An 18,534-nucleotide genomic window follows, 5' to 3' on the forward strand; every position below is an offset into this window, starting at 1 on the left:
ATCTTCTGGATCTTGAAGGCCGTCGAATTTTTTTAAATTATCAGGTAACTTGAATCCCGAAGGTACTCGAGTTTTCCGCACTCTCCTCGTGAAGCACGGCAAGCCACACATATCCTCATCGTTTAACTCTGGGGACTGCCGATGTTCCCTTCTGCTTTGTCGCGCTCTGTCGACTCTTGCTTGTGCTGCCGTGTCCCTTGCTCCACTTGGTCCTTCAGGAGCTGCTGCTGCTGCCGCAGGTCGTGGACTATTTTGCCTTGATGTTCCTTCGGGAGGTGTTGATACAAACGCCGTCCCCATGGCTCCAACTCCTGCTATCGCCATGTTGTACAGTGTTTCCCTTGGATCTCTTGGAGGTGGTTTAGATGCGAGGATAAAAGCTTGTGTCACCATATACCCAGCCTCTGGTGTCTTAGGGATGATGTTTCCTCTTGTGTCTATCGACATAAAAGACATGTCGAGGTTTTGGACCAGGTGCTCTCTTTCTCCTTCGGGTATGTGTTGTAACCTTGATCTTGCTCTGTTCCGAGCCTCCCTGTGGCTATCACCCGAAGTTCTAGATTGTCGACTCAACTCTGCCCTTCTCCTGCTGGATGCAGAGGCTGCCTCCTTTCTTCTGTTTAACTCAGCTGCCTGTTTTTCCAACTCTCTTGTGGCTCGTGCGAGTCTATATTGATATGCTTGTAGCTCCTCTGGCGTGGCTGTGGTGGCCATTGGCTCTGTGCCATCCATAGCTCTCGCGGCTCTATCCCATGCTGTTTGCGGGAGTTGGACTCTGTGACGCGGTTGTTGCCCGACGTATTTATTGCCTAGGCCTCGCCGCAGATCGGAGGGATCGACGTATGGATTTCCCAGATCGTCGAAAGCCTCAGATGTTTCCTCTTGGTCATGACTTGGCTCTCCAATGACATAAATCTGATAATATTTTGTATTCAGATCTATGCTGGGTTTGGTGACACCATCATTGAGATTGGTGAAGACCTTGCCCACTGTAGTAGATTTGTCGATGAAGTTGTAGCTGTCGACACTGCTTGAGCCATCGCTTATATATGAGTCCGCAGATGACTCAAACGACATGTCGCTGAAGATCTTGGCGAGTTTTTCTCTTGCCCTGGTGCTGATGTAGCGTGACGACGAAGTTTCTTCTTCTCCTGATTCGGTTGACGATGTATAGCTTGAAAAATCGGAATCGACCGCCGACGATCCCGACGAAATCGGAATTTCGACACGATACGATCCTTCTTTCTCGACGCGAAAGTGAAACCTTCCGAACGTCATCTCCATAGGCTCCGCCAGATACGCATATGCATCCAAACGGGAGGGTGGGTGAGGAACAAAATCAACAGGACCAGCAGCGATCTGTTTACCTCGATCCATTGCGTTGCTTGCGGTTGACGATGTCGAAGATTTTGAACGTGCCATCGAGATCAGATCCTTACGCCTCTAGTTCCCACAGACGGCGCCAATTGACAAGGTATTAACCTGTCAATGCCTACGGATTGTAGACTAGGGTTTAGTTGGAAGTAGAGGGCAAGTAGATCTCGAAGGTTTCAGCCGAAAAGTACTCGACGATTACAAAACTAGGGTTTGAGAACAATGATTCGATGATTTCTGCGTCCCTCGACTCCCCCTTATATAGGAGGCGGAGCCGAGGGATTCGTGCCGTACAAGTTACAGAATCCGGGGAGGTTTCTAACTCTTCCCGTAAGATTACAAATAACACTTCTTATTACAACTCTAGTCTTTCCTTAATAATATCTTGGGCTCCCGAATCTTCTTATTCTTCGGGTAATGGGCCTTCAGTAAACCCCGGGTACTATCTTCGGCAGGCCCATTTGGGATGCCTATGTCAACGAGCCCCCGAGCCTGTCGACGAAAAAGATGTATATCACCAATATATTTACTATATTGCAGCACTGCGAGTCCGCCTCATTAAAAACCTTCCAGCCCCACTCGGTGCCCTGAAAGGAAAAGAGTGCGTCTGAAAACTCGCGGGCGTTTCAGTACATTGTATGTTTACAAAGAGGACTATATTTCGACTTTAAGCGTAGAAACGCCTAAGTTGCGCCACGTTCCAGGGATTTGGCTCGGCTATCCCTATCTTCTTGTCCTTTATCCTGTATGCTCCTCCTTCAATTACCTCTGTGACGATGTATGGGCCAATCCATGGCGACTCGAGTTTCTCATGGCTATTTTGCGTAAGCAGAAGAACTAAGTCGCCTACCTGGAAAGATCTTGGTCGCAAACGTCAACTGTGGTAGTTTTTCATATCTTGCTGGTACTTGGTGACCCTTGACAACGCCTCATCTCGAGCTTCATCGAGTGCATCAAAGTCATCTTCCAGTGCCTTTCTCGAGGTTTCTTCATTGAATTCCGCCACTCTCGGGGAATTGTGTTCTATCTCCATCGGCAGCACTGCCTCAGCTCCATGGACTAGAAAGAACGGAGTTTCCTGTGTCGCTGTATTTGGTGTTGTTCGAATACTCCATAATACGCTAGGCAACTCCTCTGGCCATGTGTGTCGAGCTTTTTCCAATGGTGTTAACATGCGCGTCTTGATGCCGTTGCAGATGATGTCATTTGCTTTTTCGACCTGACCATTGGTTTGCGGGTGCGCAACTGAGGCAAATTGTAATTTGATGCCTACCTCTTCGCAATATGCCTTGAATTCCTTGGATGTGAAGTTGTTGCCGTTGTCTGTGACGATGCTATGAGGAACTCCAAATCAAAAAACGATACTCTTGATAAACTTGATTGCCGATGCTGCATCTGGTGAGTTTATCGGCTTCGCTTCGATCCACTTCGTGAACTTATCGACAGCTACGAGCATATACTCGTATCCTCCTGGCCACGCCTTGTGCAGTTTTCCCACCATATCAAGACCCCATTGAGGAAAGGGCCATGACAGCGGTATTGGCATCAACTCTGCTGCCGGAGAATGAGGTTTCACGGCAAACCTTTGGCACGCATCACAAATACGCAGTATGTCCTTTGCATCCTCAATTGTTGTTAGACAATAGAATCCTGTTCTGAAAACCTTGCCTGCTATAGCTCGAGTGATTGCGTGATGTCCGCACACCCCCTCGTGTACATCCTTCAGAATAAGCCTTCCTTCTTTGGGTGTGACACATCTCCGTAGCACTCCCGAAATATTTCGTTTGTATAGCTCTCCTTTGATCACAGTAAAGGCTTTGGAACGTCTAATAACTCACCTTGCTTCAACTCGATCTTCGGGTAATTCTTTCCTCAGGATGTACGATACGTAAGCCTGCATCCAAGGAGTTTGTACCATCATTATCACGTGTGGTTCCTCCTCACCTTCCGATGTATTTGCTTCCAGTGCTGCTGGAGCCCCCGAGGCTTTCTCATCCTTCTCCTTCTTCTGCTGTTTCTTCGCCTTGGTTGATCTTTCAGTTATCTCTTCCCAGAATACATTGCTAGACACTGCGATCCGATGTTTGCAAGAACATCGGCTTCATCATTGCTGAGCCTGCTGATATGACTTACTTCGCACCCGTCGAACAGCTTCTCGAGCTCATCATATACTTCCTTGTATGCTATCATACTGTCATTGACTGCGTCGCATTGATTCATCACCTGTTGAGCCACCAGTTGAGAATCAACAAAGATTTTTAATCGGGTTGCTCTGTAGGCTTTCGCCATCTTCATCCCGTGTATAAGTGCTTCATACTCCGCCTCGTTATTAGATGCGTTTGGAAACGTCATCCGTAGCATGTATTTCAACTTGTCGCCTTGAGGTGATACTAGTATCACACCTGCTCCAGCTCCTTCTAGTCTCTTGGACCCGTCGAAGTTCATAGTCCAAGTTCTCGACAAATCTGGAGGTCTCGTATTTTGCAGCTCCATCCACTCTGTGACGAAGTCTGGTAAGATCTGCGACTTTATTGCTTTTCTCTTCTCATATGTGATATCCCGAGGGGAAAGTTCTATTCCCCAAAGGGAGACACGACCCGTAGCTTCTGGGTTGTTTAATATATTGGATAAAGGCGCCTCATTGACCACTATTATCGGATGCGCTGAAAAATAGTGTCGCAGTTTTCTTGCGGTTGTGAACACTCCATATGCTAACTTCTGGTACTGTGAGTACCGCTATTTTGAAGGTGATAAGACTTTGCTTATGAAGTATACCGGCCGCTGTACTCCGTGGAGTTTTCCTTCTTCTTCTCTTTCGACCACAAGGACTGTGCTAACCACTTGAGGCGTGGTTGCGATGTATAACATGAGAGGCTCCTTCTCCTTAGGCGCCGCCAAGATTGGCAGTGTCGAGATTGTGCGCTTAAGGTCCTCCAAAGCTCTGTTTGCTTCTTCGTTCCACTGGAACTTCTCTCCTTGTTTGATCAAAGCGTAAAACGGCAACGCCTTTTCTCCCAGCCTAGCGACGAATCTGCTTAAAGCTGCAACTCGCCCAGTCAGCTGTGGTATTTCCTTCAACTTTGTTGGCTTCCGCATCGTCACGATGGCTTGGATTTTGTCCGGGTTGGCCTCGATTCCTCCAGCTGAAACCAAAAAACCAACGAGTTCCCCTGCAGGAACGCCAAAAGAGCATTTTGTCGGGTTCAGCTTGAGGAAGAACTTGTCAAGGTTGTCGAAAGTTTCCTTCAGATCCTCGATCAAGGTTGACCCCTTCTTTGTTGTTATGACGACATCGTCAATATACACTTGGACGTTCTTGCCAATCTGTGTGGCAAGACACTTCTGCATCATCCGCTGGTATGTTGCTCCCGCGTTTTTCAATCCAAAGGGCATTGTTCTATAGCAGAACACGCCGTAAGGTGTTATAAAAGTTGTTTTGACCTCATCGTCTTCTTTTAATCTGATCTGGTTATAACCAGAATATGCGTCCAGGAAGGAAAGACGTTCACAACCTGCCGTGGAGTCGATAATTTGGTCGATCCTTGGGAGGGGAAAGTGATCCTTTGGACAATGTTTATTGAGACACGTGAAGTCGACGCACATGCGAAGGACCTCTGTGTTTTTGTTCGGGACCAGTACTGGGTTAGCTACCCACGTGGCCTCTGTATGTAACTCTTTGATAAAGCCAGCTTCTCTGAGTCGATTGATTTCTGACAACATAGCTTTGCGTTTTGGTTCCGAAAAACGCCGCAAAGGTTATTTAATTGGCCTCGCCATTGGATCCAAGTTGAGGTGGTGCTCGGCAAGTTCCCTGGGTACTCATGGCATGTCAGCTGTACACCATGCGATGATTTCCTAGCGCTCACGGAGGAACTTGACGAGCGCGCTTTCCTATGCGAGGTCCATGTTTGTTGCAATGGATGTTGTTTTCTTGGGATCTGTCGGGTGGATCTGCACCTCCTTGGAATCTTTGGTGGTGTCAAAGGTTGGCTCCTTGAGCGGCCTTTCTACGTCTGGCAACACATCATAATCAGTTGTTAGCCTGACGCCATATACTCTGCTTGCATCCCAAAAGTCTCTGACAATCGATGAAAATCCTTGTCGCACTTATCAGCTAGCGCGAAACTTCCTTTTACTGTGATTGGTCCCTTGGGTCCAGGGAGTCTCCACAACAAATATGTGTAATGTGGTACCACCATAAACCTGGCATAGGCTGGTCGTCCCAACAAAGCGTGATACTGCGACGGGAAATCCAAGACTTCAAATTCCAACCTCTCTCTTCTGTAGTTTTCGCGGGTTCCAAACTGAACGTCGAGGTTGATCTTTCCCAATGGGTAACTCGGCTTCTCTGGTGTGATACCATGGAAACGCGTATCTGTTGGTAATAAGTTTGCCAGGGATATGTTCATCTTCCTCAATGTATCTGCGTACATGAGGTTTAAGCTACTTCCGCCATCAATGAATACTCGTGAAACGTCGAATCCTGCGATAACCGCTGGTAAGATCAAAGCGGACTGTCCTGGTCATGGAACCTGTTGCGGGTGGTCGGCTATAGTGAAGCCGACATCTTGCCCTGACCAGTTCAGATACTCGATTGTTGGTGCTGGCATCTTCTCTGCCATAAAAACTTGCCGCGATATTACTTTCTGAGCTCTATTGGACGGCCTGCCTTTCTGAATCATCGAGACCGCACCACTGGTGTCGATATAAGGATCTGGTTGTGGAGCTGCCGCCAGCTGCAACTGGTGCCGATTTTCGTCCGTAATTGCGGGTGGAGGTGGAAGGTGAATCTCACTCCTTGGCCCTTGGGGGTTTCTGTGTACTACCTGCGTGCTAGTATGCCCTGCATATCTATGCAGTGCTAGAAAAGTTCGGTAGTCCTTCTGCAGATGCCCTGACTGCCTCTTTCTATTGTTGTCGAGGTAAAAATGCATTTGGCATGGTCCATTTAAGAGATCCTCGGGTGATACATACGGCCTCTGAAACCTTGGTCCATTATTTTGCCTATTGGGACGGGAGCCATCCTTGTATTCACTTCGCTGCTCACCACTTTTTTGATAATCGTCTCGATTGTTTCCCCCCGTTGTTTCCTCGAAAATCAGCCGATATTTGGCCGGGAGCATCATAATCTGAGAACTGTCGAGGGAATCGTCGCCTATTTTGAAAGTTTCGATTGAGCTCATCCTCAGGCGATCTATGCCGCTTGTTATGAACAACATCTTCTCCATCCGCCCAGCGATTCGCTATTTCCATGAGTGCTGCTATTGTTTTTGGGTTGGTTCTTCACAAATCCTCGACAAAGTCCCTCCTTCGAATTCCATCAACAAATGCATCTATTGCTCTCTCGTCAGATATGTTCTCCGCCGAATTTTTGATGATGTTCCACCTCTGGATATACGTCCTTATTGATTCGTCGTATTTCTGTCTACAAACCCTCAGCTGCTCCAATGATGCGGGTTTCTTACACTTGGATCGGAAATTCTTCACAAATATATCCTCGAAACTTTCCCAGCTGTCGATAGAACCAGGAGGCAACTTCTTTATCCACGATCGTGTGGCTCCACTCAAGTGCACTTGAATGCTCTGCATGGCTGTTGCTCTAGTTCCACCCATCAGCTTTACCGTCTCTAGGTAGTCAATTAGCCAATCCTCAGGATCTTGCAGGCCATCGAATTTTTTGTAATTATCGGGTAGCTTAAACCCTGATGGAACTCGAGTTTTGCGGACTCGTCTCGTAAAGCACGGGAGCCCGCACATATCCTCTTCGTCAACCTCTGGTGAGTGCCGACGTTCCCTTCTTTCGTGTCACGATCTGTCCACCCTTGCTTGCGTTGATGTGTCTCTTGCCCCACTCGTTCTCGCAGGATCTTGCACCGCTGCAGTAGGTCGTGGACTATTTTGCCTTGCAGATCCTTCGGGAGGCGTACTTGCAAACGCTGTTCCCATGGCTCCAACTCCCGCCATGGCCATGTTATAAAGCGCTTCTTTTGGATCTCCAGGAAGTGGCCTGGACGCCAGGATGAAAGCTTATGTCGCCATATATCCAGCTTCTGGTGTTTTTGGAATAATATTCCCCCTTGTATCTATCGACATAAAGGACATGTCGAGGTTTTGAACTAGGTTCTCCCTCTTAGCCTCAGGTATATGTTGCAACCAAGACCTTGCCCTATTCCGAGCCGCTCTGTGACTGTCTCCTCCCGAAGTACCTGATTGTCGACTCAACTCCGCTCTTCGCCTGCTTGACGTGGAAGCCGCGGCTTGCCTCCTATCCAGCTCCACTTTCTGTTTTTCGAGCTCTCGTCTAGCACGGGCGAGTCTATATTGATATGCTTGCAACTCTTCCGCTGTTGCATTACAGTCATTGGTTCTATGCCATCAATAGCTCTTGCAACTCTATCCCAAACTGCCTGCGGAAATTGTACCATCTGTCGTGTTCCAGGTCCGACATATTTGGTTCCCAAACCTCGCGTAAGATCAACGGGATCGACGTACGGATTTCCCGCGTTATCGAAGTCCTCTGATGTCTCCTCCTATGGTCGGCTTGTATCTCCGATTGCATAGATTTGATGATATTTTGAACTTTGACCTTTGTCGGGATTGGTGACACCGTCGTATAGATCGGAGAAGACCTCTCCGACGGAACTGGATTTGTCGATGAAGCTGAAGCTGTCGACGCTGTCTGAGTCGCTGCTTATATTGGAGTCCGCAAACGACTTGAAGGACATGTTGCCGAACATCTTGGCGAGCTTTTCGCTTGCCGTAGTTTTGATGAAGCGTGGCGGCAAAATATCCTCATCGCCTGTCTCGAACGATGACGTTGAATCCGAAAAATTGGAACCGACCGCCGACGGTTCCGACGAAATTGGAACCTCGAGAAGATATGATCCTTCTTTCTCGACGCGGAAGTGGAACCTTCCGAACGTCATCTCCATAGGCTCCTCCAGATACGCATATGCATCCAAACGGGAGGGCGGGTGAGGAACAAAATCGACTAGATCAGTTTCGATCTGTTTACCTCTATCCATCGCGTTGCTTGCTACCGAAGAAGTCGACGATCGTGAACGTGCCATCGAGATCAGCTCCTTGTCACCTCTAATCCCCACAGACGGCGCCAATTGACAAGGGATTAACTTGTCAATGCCTACGGATTGTAGACTAGGGTTTAGTTGGAAGTAGAGGGCAAGTAGATCTCGAAGGTTCAGCCGGAAAAGTACTCCACTACTAGAAAACTAGGGTTGCGTTGACAATAGAATCGATCCTTTCTTTGTCCCTCGACTCCCCCTTATATAGGAGGCGGAGCCGAGGGTTTCGTGATATACAAGTTACAGAGTTCGGGAAACTATTTGAGTCCGTCCTATAATAGTTACAAGTCAATATTCCTAATACAATTCTATCTTTCCAAACTATCTCCTGACTGGGCTTCCGGGCTTCATAATCTTCGGGTCGTGGGCCTTTAGTAAAACCCCGGGTACCATCTTCGGCAGGCCCATTGGGGATGCCTATGTCCGCAAGCGCATGGGGTCGACGTCGTGGATGCGTAGCCGGTAGCCGTACTCCGCCAGCGTCGCGTCGACGTCGCGTCCTTGCCACCAGGCCCGCCGAACAATGCGGTTGAAGCGGCCGGCCGAGCGCACGATCTAGATGTCGCGCTCGTCTTGGAAACGCCACGGCCACGCCGAGCTATTCTGCGTGTCGGCTGGCTGGCTTCGCTTGATTGGAGTCATGTGCGCCCGCCGCTCGACGATGAGGGCACGTATCTACGGTCCAGGCGGTGGCACGACGTTGCCGGCGTTGGAGAGGTGTCGGTAGCTTGAACTATAGCGGCACCGGGATGCATTGCTAGTAGAGGACGTCAGACTCGTCGTAGCTCAGTTGCAACGACCGAAGCCCGCCGCCGCTGCTGCCGGCCTCGGCATTATGCGCCATCGCGTGGTGGTGGTGTGGCGGTGGGTGTGTCTCGTGGCGTCTGAGAGAGTGGTGGCGACAGCTAGGGTTGGACGACAGGGGAGAAGAGCAGCGGGGTTTTAAGGGCGGCGACGGACGTGCACTGAAGGCGTGTGGGGAAGGAGGGTAGACGCCGCGTGGCCAGTCGCCTCCTCGTCACCACCGCCGTCCTCATCGCTCGGTTCCCAAGAGATGCAATTGATGCCGACGACCATCCAGTACGCGTCGTTTTTAATGCGACCCGTCGCCTCCTGTCACTGCCAAGGCGGCCCACCCGCGAAAACCCACGTGGCGCGAGGTGCAGGCGCGTCCGATTCACGCCCATTGTGAACGGGCCGGCACGGAGTTGCCGACGTTTTTATTGGGCCCGACAACGCGCCAACACTTTATTGGATGCGCTGGTGTGAGCCCAAAAATAGTGCCGGCCCCCAAATCGTATTGGGGCCGCCGGTGTAGATGCTCTAAGCTTTGAGTTGCATAAAATATGATAAACCTGAAGGTTTTTCTCATGAGCATCAAGTAAGTCAATAAGTTCTCTCAAATTGCTATGGTAAGGCTTTCTTAGGATGCATTTGAGCACGATTTAGTCGTAATCAACTAGATGCCCACTCACTTTAACAACCAAACTTCATCACTCTAAAAATAAGTACATATACTCTTTTTCACTTTAAAACTTTAACAACCAAACTAGTCTACTCAAGCTAATCCAATATATCATCACACCTGAAAGCCAATCCAGCATAAAAATAGAAAATTAACAGGCGTCTCGAAACAAAAGACTACCCAAAAAGGATAGAGGAAAAGGAAGCCAAAAAAAATGCAGAAATGAAAGTATGAAACCAAACCAAGCTCAAGTGGGGCAGAACGCCTGATGGATGATACTCCGAACAACAAGGGTCCAAACTAACAAAAGCCGAGAACACCACGGCGGAACTCATTTACTGTTGGCCATGGCCGCGGGTGCTTCGCCTCTCATGCTGCTGCTGCGCGCCGCCCTCCTCCTCGCCGCCATGGCGGCGAGCTGCGGAGCGGCGCTAGATGACCCGGCGGCGCTCCTGCGCCGGGCCAAGGAGGCGGAGTTCATGGACTGGATGGTTGGGGTGCGGCGGCGGATCCACGAGAACCCGGAGCTGGGCTACGAGGAGTTCGCCACTAGCGAGCTCGTGCGAAGGGAGCTCGACGCCATGGGGATCCCCTACAGACACCCCTTTGCCGTCACCGGCGTCGTCGCCACCGTCGGTACAGGCGGCCCGCCCTTTGTCGCGCTCCGGGCCGACATGGACGCCCTCCCCATGCAGGTTACTAACTTGTCCTTTGCTTTCTCCTGTCCTTTCTTGCTACTGCTTTATGGTTAGGAAGGAATTTAGGATAGCACCTGAATTTGATGTTTGTATTGACTCATCGTGTTTCAGCTTTGCTGGGGTGTGTAGGGGGAAATTTCTTGTTTCGGCTGCCGATCCATTTTTATATTTTTATCCGCGAGCGCGAAATTGTAGAATTTCAGCACCCTTTGTTAATCTTACTAGAGGAAGTGGTCTTGATGACGCTTGGCACCTATTTCAATATATAAGCGCAGTAAGATTGCAACCATTTTTCAGAAAAAAAACCTAAACGAAACCTGATATTTTGAATACGCCTCTCAGTTACTAGTGTCCGAGTGGTCATATTCTACTAATTCGGAATATGGAGATAATTTTATGTAAATCTTAAAGCCAGGAGGATGCATATCTCTGAAATTGACAGCAGGGAAATGTGAAGTGTAATTGTTATCAGTTCTGATACAAAAACGGTAGTATATCAAAACAGTTTTAGTCTAGACAGATGGTTGAGGCAAACTATTCTTTTGTATTCAAAAAGAGGGACATAAACTAACCTAATCCTGGCTAGTTTCCTATCCTTTTGACTAGGATCATACAAGAGTAGGTTCATGCTTATTGTGGGAATGAATCACGTGAGTAGCCTATGCGCACCTATAAAGTAAAGCTAGTATTCAACCTTGTCCCATATTGTGATGAAACAGTTAGGGCATCTCCAATGGGGCGACGGAAACGGTCGCTGAGCGACCGTTTGCGTCCGCGGAGACCGAAAATGCGTCTGGGCCCTGCTCCAACAGGGCGACGCAAAGTGACCGGGCTATCCGCGGCGACGCAAACCTGGCCCATATATGCGCCAGGTTTGCGTCTCCACGGACGCTGCGTGGTCACGCCGAGCGTCCTCCTTTTCTTACCCGGTCCCGCACGTTAGGGACAGCGAAATCGACCGCTTCGATTTGCTTATTTTTCCCCTTCTTTGCTGTCCTAGTGCGACGCCACCTCCCCAACCTCACCCGCCGCCGCCACGCCGCACCGCCGCAGTACACGCCGTCGGCTCGGTCCTCGCCGCGCACCTATCAAGGGACCTGTTCATGGTCATTCTACGGGGTGTCAGAAACTACGACCCCTACTTCCAATGTAGGCCCGATGCAACATGTGCGCTAGGCTTCACCTCCTACCAAAAATACTCCGCAGCTATTCGCATGCTATCAAATGGAATGGCTGCTGATATATTCGATGAGTATCTTCGAATGGGTGAGAGCACCTGCCTTGAGTCCATGTACAGGTTTTGCCGAGCCGTGGTTGCCGTGTTCGGACAACATTACTGTAGGAAGCCAACTGTTGAGGATACAAGGCGGCTGTTGTCTATCAACGAGTATAGAGGGTTCCCGGGAATGATTGGCTGCATAGATTGCATGCACTGGGAGTGGAAGAACTATCCATTTGGATGGCAGGGTCAGTACAACGGGCATGCGGAGGGACGGACTGTCATTCTTGAAGCTGTCATATCTCAAGATTTATGGATTTGGCATTCATTCTTTGGCATGGCCGGTTCCAACAACGACATCAATGTGTTGCACCGATCACCGGTTTTCAACAGGCTTATGCAAGGCAAAGCTTCCCGGGTGAGCTACGAGGTCAATGGAAATGCATATGACAAGCCATATTATCTTGCTGATGGCATCTACCCTGACTGGGCCACACTGGTGAAGACTGTCCGTAATCCAAACTCGGAGGAGATGAGGAGGTTTGCCAAGATGCAAGAGGCTTGCCGGAAAGATGTGGAGCGAGGATTTGGTGTGCTCCAAGCTCGGTGGGCAATTGTCCGTCACCCGGCAAGAACATGGTCGCTCAAGACCATGCATGAGGTGATGACATGCTGCGTGATCATGCACAACATGGTCGTTGAGAACGAGCGCCCTCATGGCCGCAATGAGCACCACTGGGATTTCCAAGGTTAGCTGGTTGCGCCAATCCCTGGGGCATTATCTTGGGAGGACTATCTGCATATGAATGTAGAAGTCACTGACGAGGCCGTGTGCAAAACGGATCTGATTGAGCATCAGTGGGCATTGGCTGGCCATGAAGACATTGCCTAGAGGATACCGTCTTATTTTCATGGACACTTTTAAAAATTTGGACTTGTTGAAACTGTTTATTTTGTTGTTTTCAAACATCCCAATTCATGCCGATGCGCAAATGCGTCGGGCCGCTGGAGGCACCCCCAGGCGCAAACGGACGCGCGGACAAAAACGGTCATTTTCGCGTCCGCGGGGCGACGGAAACGGACGCACGCGGACAATTTGGGCGTCCGATTTGCGTCGCCCCGTTGGAGATGCCCTTATGCCATATTGTTATACAAGCTCGTAGTCCCATGATTTACTATCTGATTATATCTGAACTTAGTCGCTGTAGCTTGATTATCTACATGCCATCTTGTTTCGTTTCTTCCAACGGTTGGTGTGTGTAGAAACGCATATTTCTTATACTAGAACTGCAGGATTTCTGTCAACCTGCTTTTAGTTTTTACCCTGCGCATTATCTTGAAGAGCCATCTTGTTCCAACGGTTGGTGTATAAACACATAATTGCTATTCCGAATATTTGTTTGTATTATCTGTTGGTGCTAAATTTTGTAAGCATCCCTGTGCCCACATTGAAGTAAGGCTGTATGTTACTTAAGTTACCCTTATGCATCTTCAGGAAAGCGTGGAATGGGAACATAAGAGCAAAGTGCCTGGGAAGATGCATGGATGTGGCCATGATGCTCACGTTGCTATGCTATTGGGTTCTGCCAAGATTCTTCAGGAGCTCCGTGATGAGTTGCAGGTTGGTTAATAATTCTGTATGTATTGTAAAAGATTGCGACTTCTCATTTTAAGATGAAAACTTGCAAGCTGATTTGAATTTTTTTTTATGCCGATAGAGTGTTTAGAGATTGACACTTAAATATAGGTTTCATCATTTTATTGTTGCTTTCGAATTGTTCACATGAAAAGGCAGTCAACCTCTAAAAAATAATACTCTGAAAATTTAGTCAGAATATTATTCCTGCCCATGTGCTTGATGTTTCACGTTTTTTTTAAAGTTTCTTGTACAAATGTTACTCCCTCTGTTCACAATTAGGTTGCATTCTGGGTTTAGTCAAAGTCAAAATTAGTAAACTTTGGCTAAATATTTAGAAAGGAATATTAACATCTATAATGTAAAATATATATTATTAAAATCATCATAAACTCTATTTTCGTATTATATGCATTTGGCATTATGGTTATTGATATTTTTTCCATATTCTAGATCAAACTTAACAAAGTTTGACTTTGACTAAACCCACAGCACGAACTAAATAATAACGGAGGGAGTATGAAATTTGATGGAACCAAATTGCAACGGTTTGATGCTCATGTCAAAGAATGCGGTGACATGCTACTTTGGTGTATATACGGACTTTCATGATTCAGATATAACCTGATTCTGTATGCTGGTTATGATAAAAAAAAAATTGTTTGATTAACTATAGCCGATAGGATTTTGGTATTTGCTTTGTCCACTCCACCATTGAGTTTTCCTGAACTGCTTTGGAGATTTTGGCAGTTGACAAGTGCAATGATTTTGGTTTCGTATGTCCTCAATTATTTTCAAGAGATGTGCAGTTTTGGTGATTCACTGTTTCATATTTCAGAAAGCCTTCCTGTTAGGAATTTCGTATGACACTACGTGGAAAATGTGCATGTGCATTTGGTTGTTCAATAATTGATATGTTGCTTTGGTCAGACAGCATACAGCTAGTCCAAGAATTGTTTGGTCCCCACTCCCTAGTTAGGTCTCAGTTCAGTGATGTACAAGCTGAACCATGTGACTGCCTATGTTTAATTATGTCAACATCTTGCTATTCATGGAAAAAGATTCTCATAGACATGGAATTTTTTACCTGCATTTTTTTTACATGTGTCTTCTTGTTTACCGCAGGGTACTGTAGTTCTCCTTTTCCAACCAGCTGAGGAAGGTGGTGGTGGGGCAAAGAAAATGTTAGAAGCTGGAGCTGTGGAAAACATAGAGGCCATGTTTGGGATTCATGTAGCTGACATTGTGCCCATTGGTGTGGTGGCATCTAGGCCCGGACCTATAATGGCAGGGAGTGGATTTTTTGAGGCAGTAATAAGTGGAAAGGGAGGGCATGCTGCACTTCCTCATCACACTATCGATCCAATTCTGGCTGCTTCCAGTGTTATTGTAAGCCTTCAACAGCTTGTTTCCCGAGAAGCTGACCCCTTGGATTCACAGGTGCTATTCAATCCTTGAGCTACTTAATTTATTTAACATTTTTATATGATTCACATAGTTCTTTGACCATGATTACGTGATTTACATTTCGTGGAGTTCGCATTGATGATAGATCAGTTATGTAGTGTTTTATGGGTCCAACTACCAAACAAGGAATGTACTTGGGTTTTAATTGTTCCAGTCACCACCAGGTTAATTATGATGTGCGAATTTCATTATCTTCCCGAGTTAGTAATAATCAGCCATGCCAAAAAGTACCGTAGTTCTAAGCATTTGGAGACGTTAAAGGCAAAGTTATGCCAAAAGAACCCGTAAATATAGCCATGGATGTGCAATAGAATGCTATGCTATAGCTAAAATAGGATTTGTATATCCTAAAATGACTCCTTTGCAACTAAGATGGGCATATTATACAAGATTTTAGTGACCACCCAAATTAAATGTCTAAAGTTTATGCCCTGGAAATGATAACCCTACAATGTGTGGGAGCTTTCAGCACTGGGTACGCTCTTTTTTGTGTTGTACATATTATATCTGGTACAATATGGTTATCTTGTTCATGCATAGTTATAGTACAGATAGTGCTTAGCTATGATTTATAAGACTGAGATTATTTGTTATACTCAATTAATAAGCCTGAGACATTGTTAGAATCAATTTACAAACCCAGATTTTTTAATGTTTGAGCAACATTATTTAGTTTTCCACAACATTAACTATGGCTTCAGCGATAGTTTTTCCAGTACCCCACCACAAAGTAACTTACCTGGAGAATTTTGCCAGGAAAATAAATGTTGTGTCGGCAGACCCATTATTTGATAATCAAAACTGCCAGGATTTTTAGGATTAACAAGCCCATAATTTTTTTTTAGTTTTGATTTATTGCAGGCCAAGGAAGCTGTCTGCTCCTAATATACCCTCTAACTACCATAAAATGCTTAGCTGTCTATTATGTAAATTCATAACTGTTTTGACTTGGACTTCTGAACTGTTTGTTGATGAAACGATATTCTGCACATGACAGTCCTATAAATATAGATCATCTATTAACAATGTTCCCTGGTTATGTTTCATAAGTTTTTCCAGTGGCTGCCTATAGGTATTTATTATTTTATAATTGGTGATAAACTGATAGCCCTAATCATTCTGTTAGTATCCCTAGTCATTCATGTGTACTCCAACATCCAATTTCCCCTTCTTTTGTTGGATTTGTTCTGCAGGTAGTAACAGTTGGAAAATTTCAAGGTGGTGGAGCCTTCAATGTCATCCCTGATTCTGTCACAATAGGTGGTACCTTCCGAGCCTTTTTGAAGGAGAGTTTTGATCAGTTGAAGCAGCGGATCGAAGAGGTAACAGTATTGTAACTTCGGGAATTTTCTGTCGGTTATCTGGTCATTCAGTTCCGAATTATTGGCTCTTGAAAAAAATAAAGAAACAATGAAACAAAATCGACTTAAATATTACTGTTGGGGCTTGAATTCTTGGATTAAATGTTTTATAATTAAAATATCAAGTTGATGATTAAACATTGCAGTTTGTGCACAGATTTACAACAGCTCTGCTTTAAATAATTAATCAGTTAACAATGAGCTTGTGATCAGTCTGTCCCCCGGTTACTATGTTTTTTTTTTCATTTAGAAAGCTGCACCATTTGGCGTTTGTAGAGAGGACGTATCTTTCGGTGTTGGTTTTATCATTAATGATTATGCCGACAAAATACTTATAGAACTGTAATATATTAACAAAATAATGTGATTTAGATAATATTTTCTATTTTAAAGAGGATTCACATTATAGTACTACGCATTACAAATCACGTTAGTTTTTTTCTATTTAAAGAAGATTCACATTGCTCGGCCATGCCTGCTGAGTGTGAGACTTTGCATTTTGAATTCGTCGATAAATCCTAATGCATGTGGCATCCTTCTTGTCTCAGGTCATAGTGTCACAGGCATCTGTCCAGCGTTGCAGCGCTGTGGTGGACTTCATGAACAAAGATAAACCTTTCTTCCCCCCAACGATCAATGACCCAGAGCTCCATGATTTCTTTGCGAAGGTGGCTGGCGAGATGGTTGGCCCCAGCAACGTGATAGACAGGCAGCCACTGATGGGTTCCGAGGACTTCGCCTTCTACGCTGAGGCCGTTCCCAGAACATACTACTACTTTTTGGGAATGCTCAACGAAACCCGCGGCCCGCAGGCACCGCATCACTCACCCTACTTCACCATCAATGAGGATGTTCTACCTTACGGTGCGGCCATGCAGGCGTCACTCGTTCATCGCTACCTGCTTGAGCACCAGCATGCTATGGCTGCTAAGGCAGTACCCCGCGACGAGCTGTAGATGATGCCTTTCTTGAATGAAACTCTGGTTAAACGTGAACTGCGATTGATAAAAAGGATGTTCTGCGTGGAGTCAACCTTTTTTTGCGCGGAGTCAACCTGACTTACTAGACGGCCATCTCTGTATCGCCAGGTGATTATGCAACACTTTGTACATAATTCCTGATTACAGCGTGTTCAAAAGCAGCATTTGACTGCATTGAAGCAGTATTCTGGTAGATGCTATAAAGTCTCTGTTCTGCTTAACTGTAGCATGTGATTTCGTGGTAGGTCTGGTTAGTTTTGTGGCCTTTATATGCCGTCCTTCGTAGAGTAACGTTTGTTGATGCCACCTGCACTTAGCTGCGGTCATGTGTAATCATGAATTAGACGTGGACTACAAGTTCCCCAGCCCTCCGTGCAAGGGCGGAGTTTACCCAGCCACAGTTTGGTCACTAACGTTCCACGTCTTTTGGTGCTTGGGTACATGCCGTCTCTATGATACTAGCGTTCAGCATTCGACTTTCGACACCTGTTGTTGTGGATTGGATTCAAAGCACCGCCCATGTGTGCTCCATCGAGAACGATCAGAGACGTGGAACATTCCACGTCTCACTCTCAAATGGCCGGTCCAAATGTAAAATATTTGCTATTTGTAAATTTTTTTAATAATTTTTTATCACAACATAATTTAAATTTACAAACAAAAATTCACCAAATAAATTACATTGTTCAACCAAATTTGCTATGCATAATAAATAGAATAGTGCATACAATAATTTAAATAAATCAAAATTGAAGAAGTTCAAAGTGATTGAGGCTCATGTGGCGTTTTGTCTCCTCGCCTACATATGCTTCACCAAATCATCTTGAAGTCGATGAGCTTGTTCATCACGGATTTCGTGATGCATGGCAAGAGAAGCTTCAAACTCGCTTGGCACCTGGTGATCTACTTCGGTCAGAGGGTCCTGGTAATTATATGAATGATCATCATGCATTGGATTAACGCGTTCATTTTCGATGATCATGTTTTGTATCGTGACACGAGCATTCATGGCCTCACATATTTGAGGTGACGATCATTTGAGAGCAGGGTACCGAGTGATAGGAAAAAGATGTTCGAGCGCACCAAATGCCGCTCGACATCATTCCTATGACTCTCATGGCACTTGGCAAACAAAGATGTATTCTCTGTGAACTGTGAACGTGTGATGAATTATCTTCACCAATGTTGACCATTTTTTGTAAATGCCATAGGCTAGATAGTACCCATTTTTGTATGTGTGATTGTTGATCTT

At 46.3% G+C, this 18,534-nt stretch overlaps 1 protein-coding gene across 1 annotated transcript; it reads left to right on the plus strand.

Annotated features, from left to right (window-relative positions):
- Positions 1-10,179: 10,179 nt before the first annotated feature.
- On the plus strand, positions 10,180-17,503 carry LOC127342636 (IAA-amino acid hydrolase ILR1-like 1). The gene is made up of 5 exons (XM_051368622.2): positions 10,180-10,616; positions 13,334-13,459; positions 14,600-14,914; positions 16,135-16,263; positions 16,851-17,503. Exons 1-5 carry the CDS (start codon positions 10,194-10,196, stop codon positions 17,256-17,258), a joined length of 1,401 nt encoding a protein of 466 aa, XP_051224582.1. The 5' UTR covers positions 10,180-10,193; the 3' UTR covers positions 17,259-17,503.
- The last annotated feature ends 1,031 nt before the right edge of the window (positions 17,504-18,534 follow it).

Source organism: Lolium perenne, chromosome 3 (genome assembly GCF_019359855.2).
Source record: "Lolium perenne isolate Kyuss_39 chromosome 3, Kyuss_2.0, whole genome shotgun sequence".
Taxonomy (NCBI): Eukaryota; Viridiplantae; Streptophyta; class Magnoliopsida; order Poales; family Poaceae; genus Lolium; species Lolium perenne.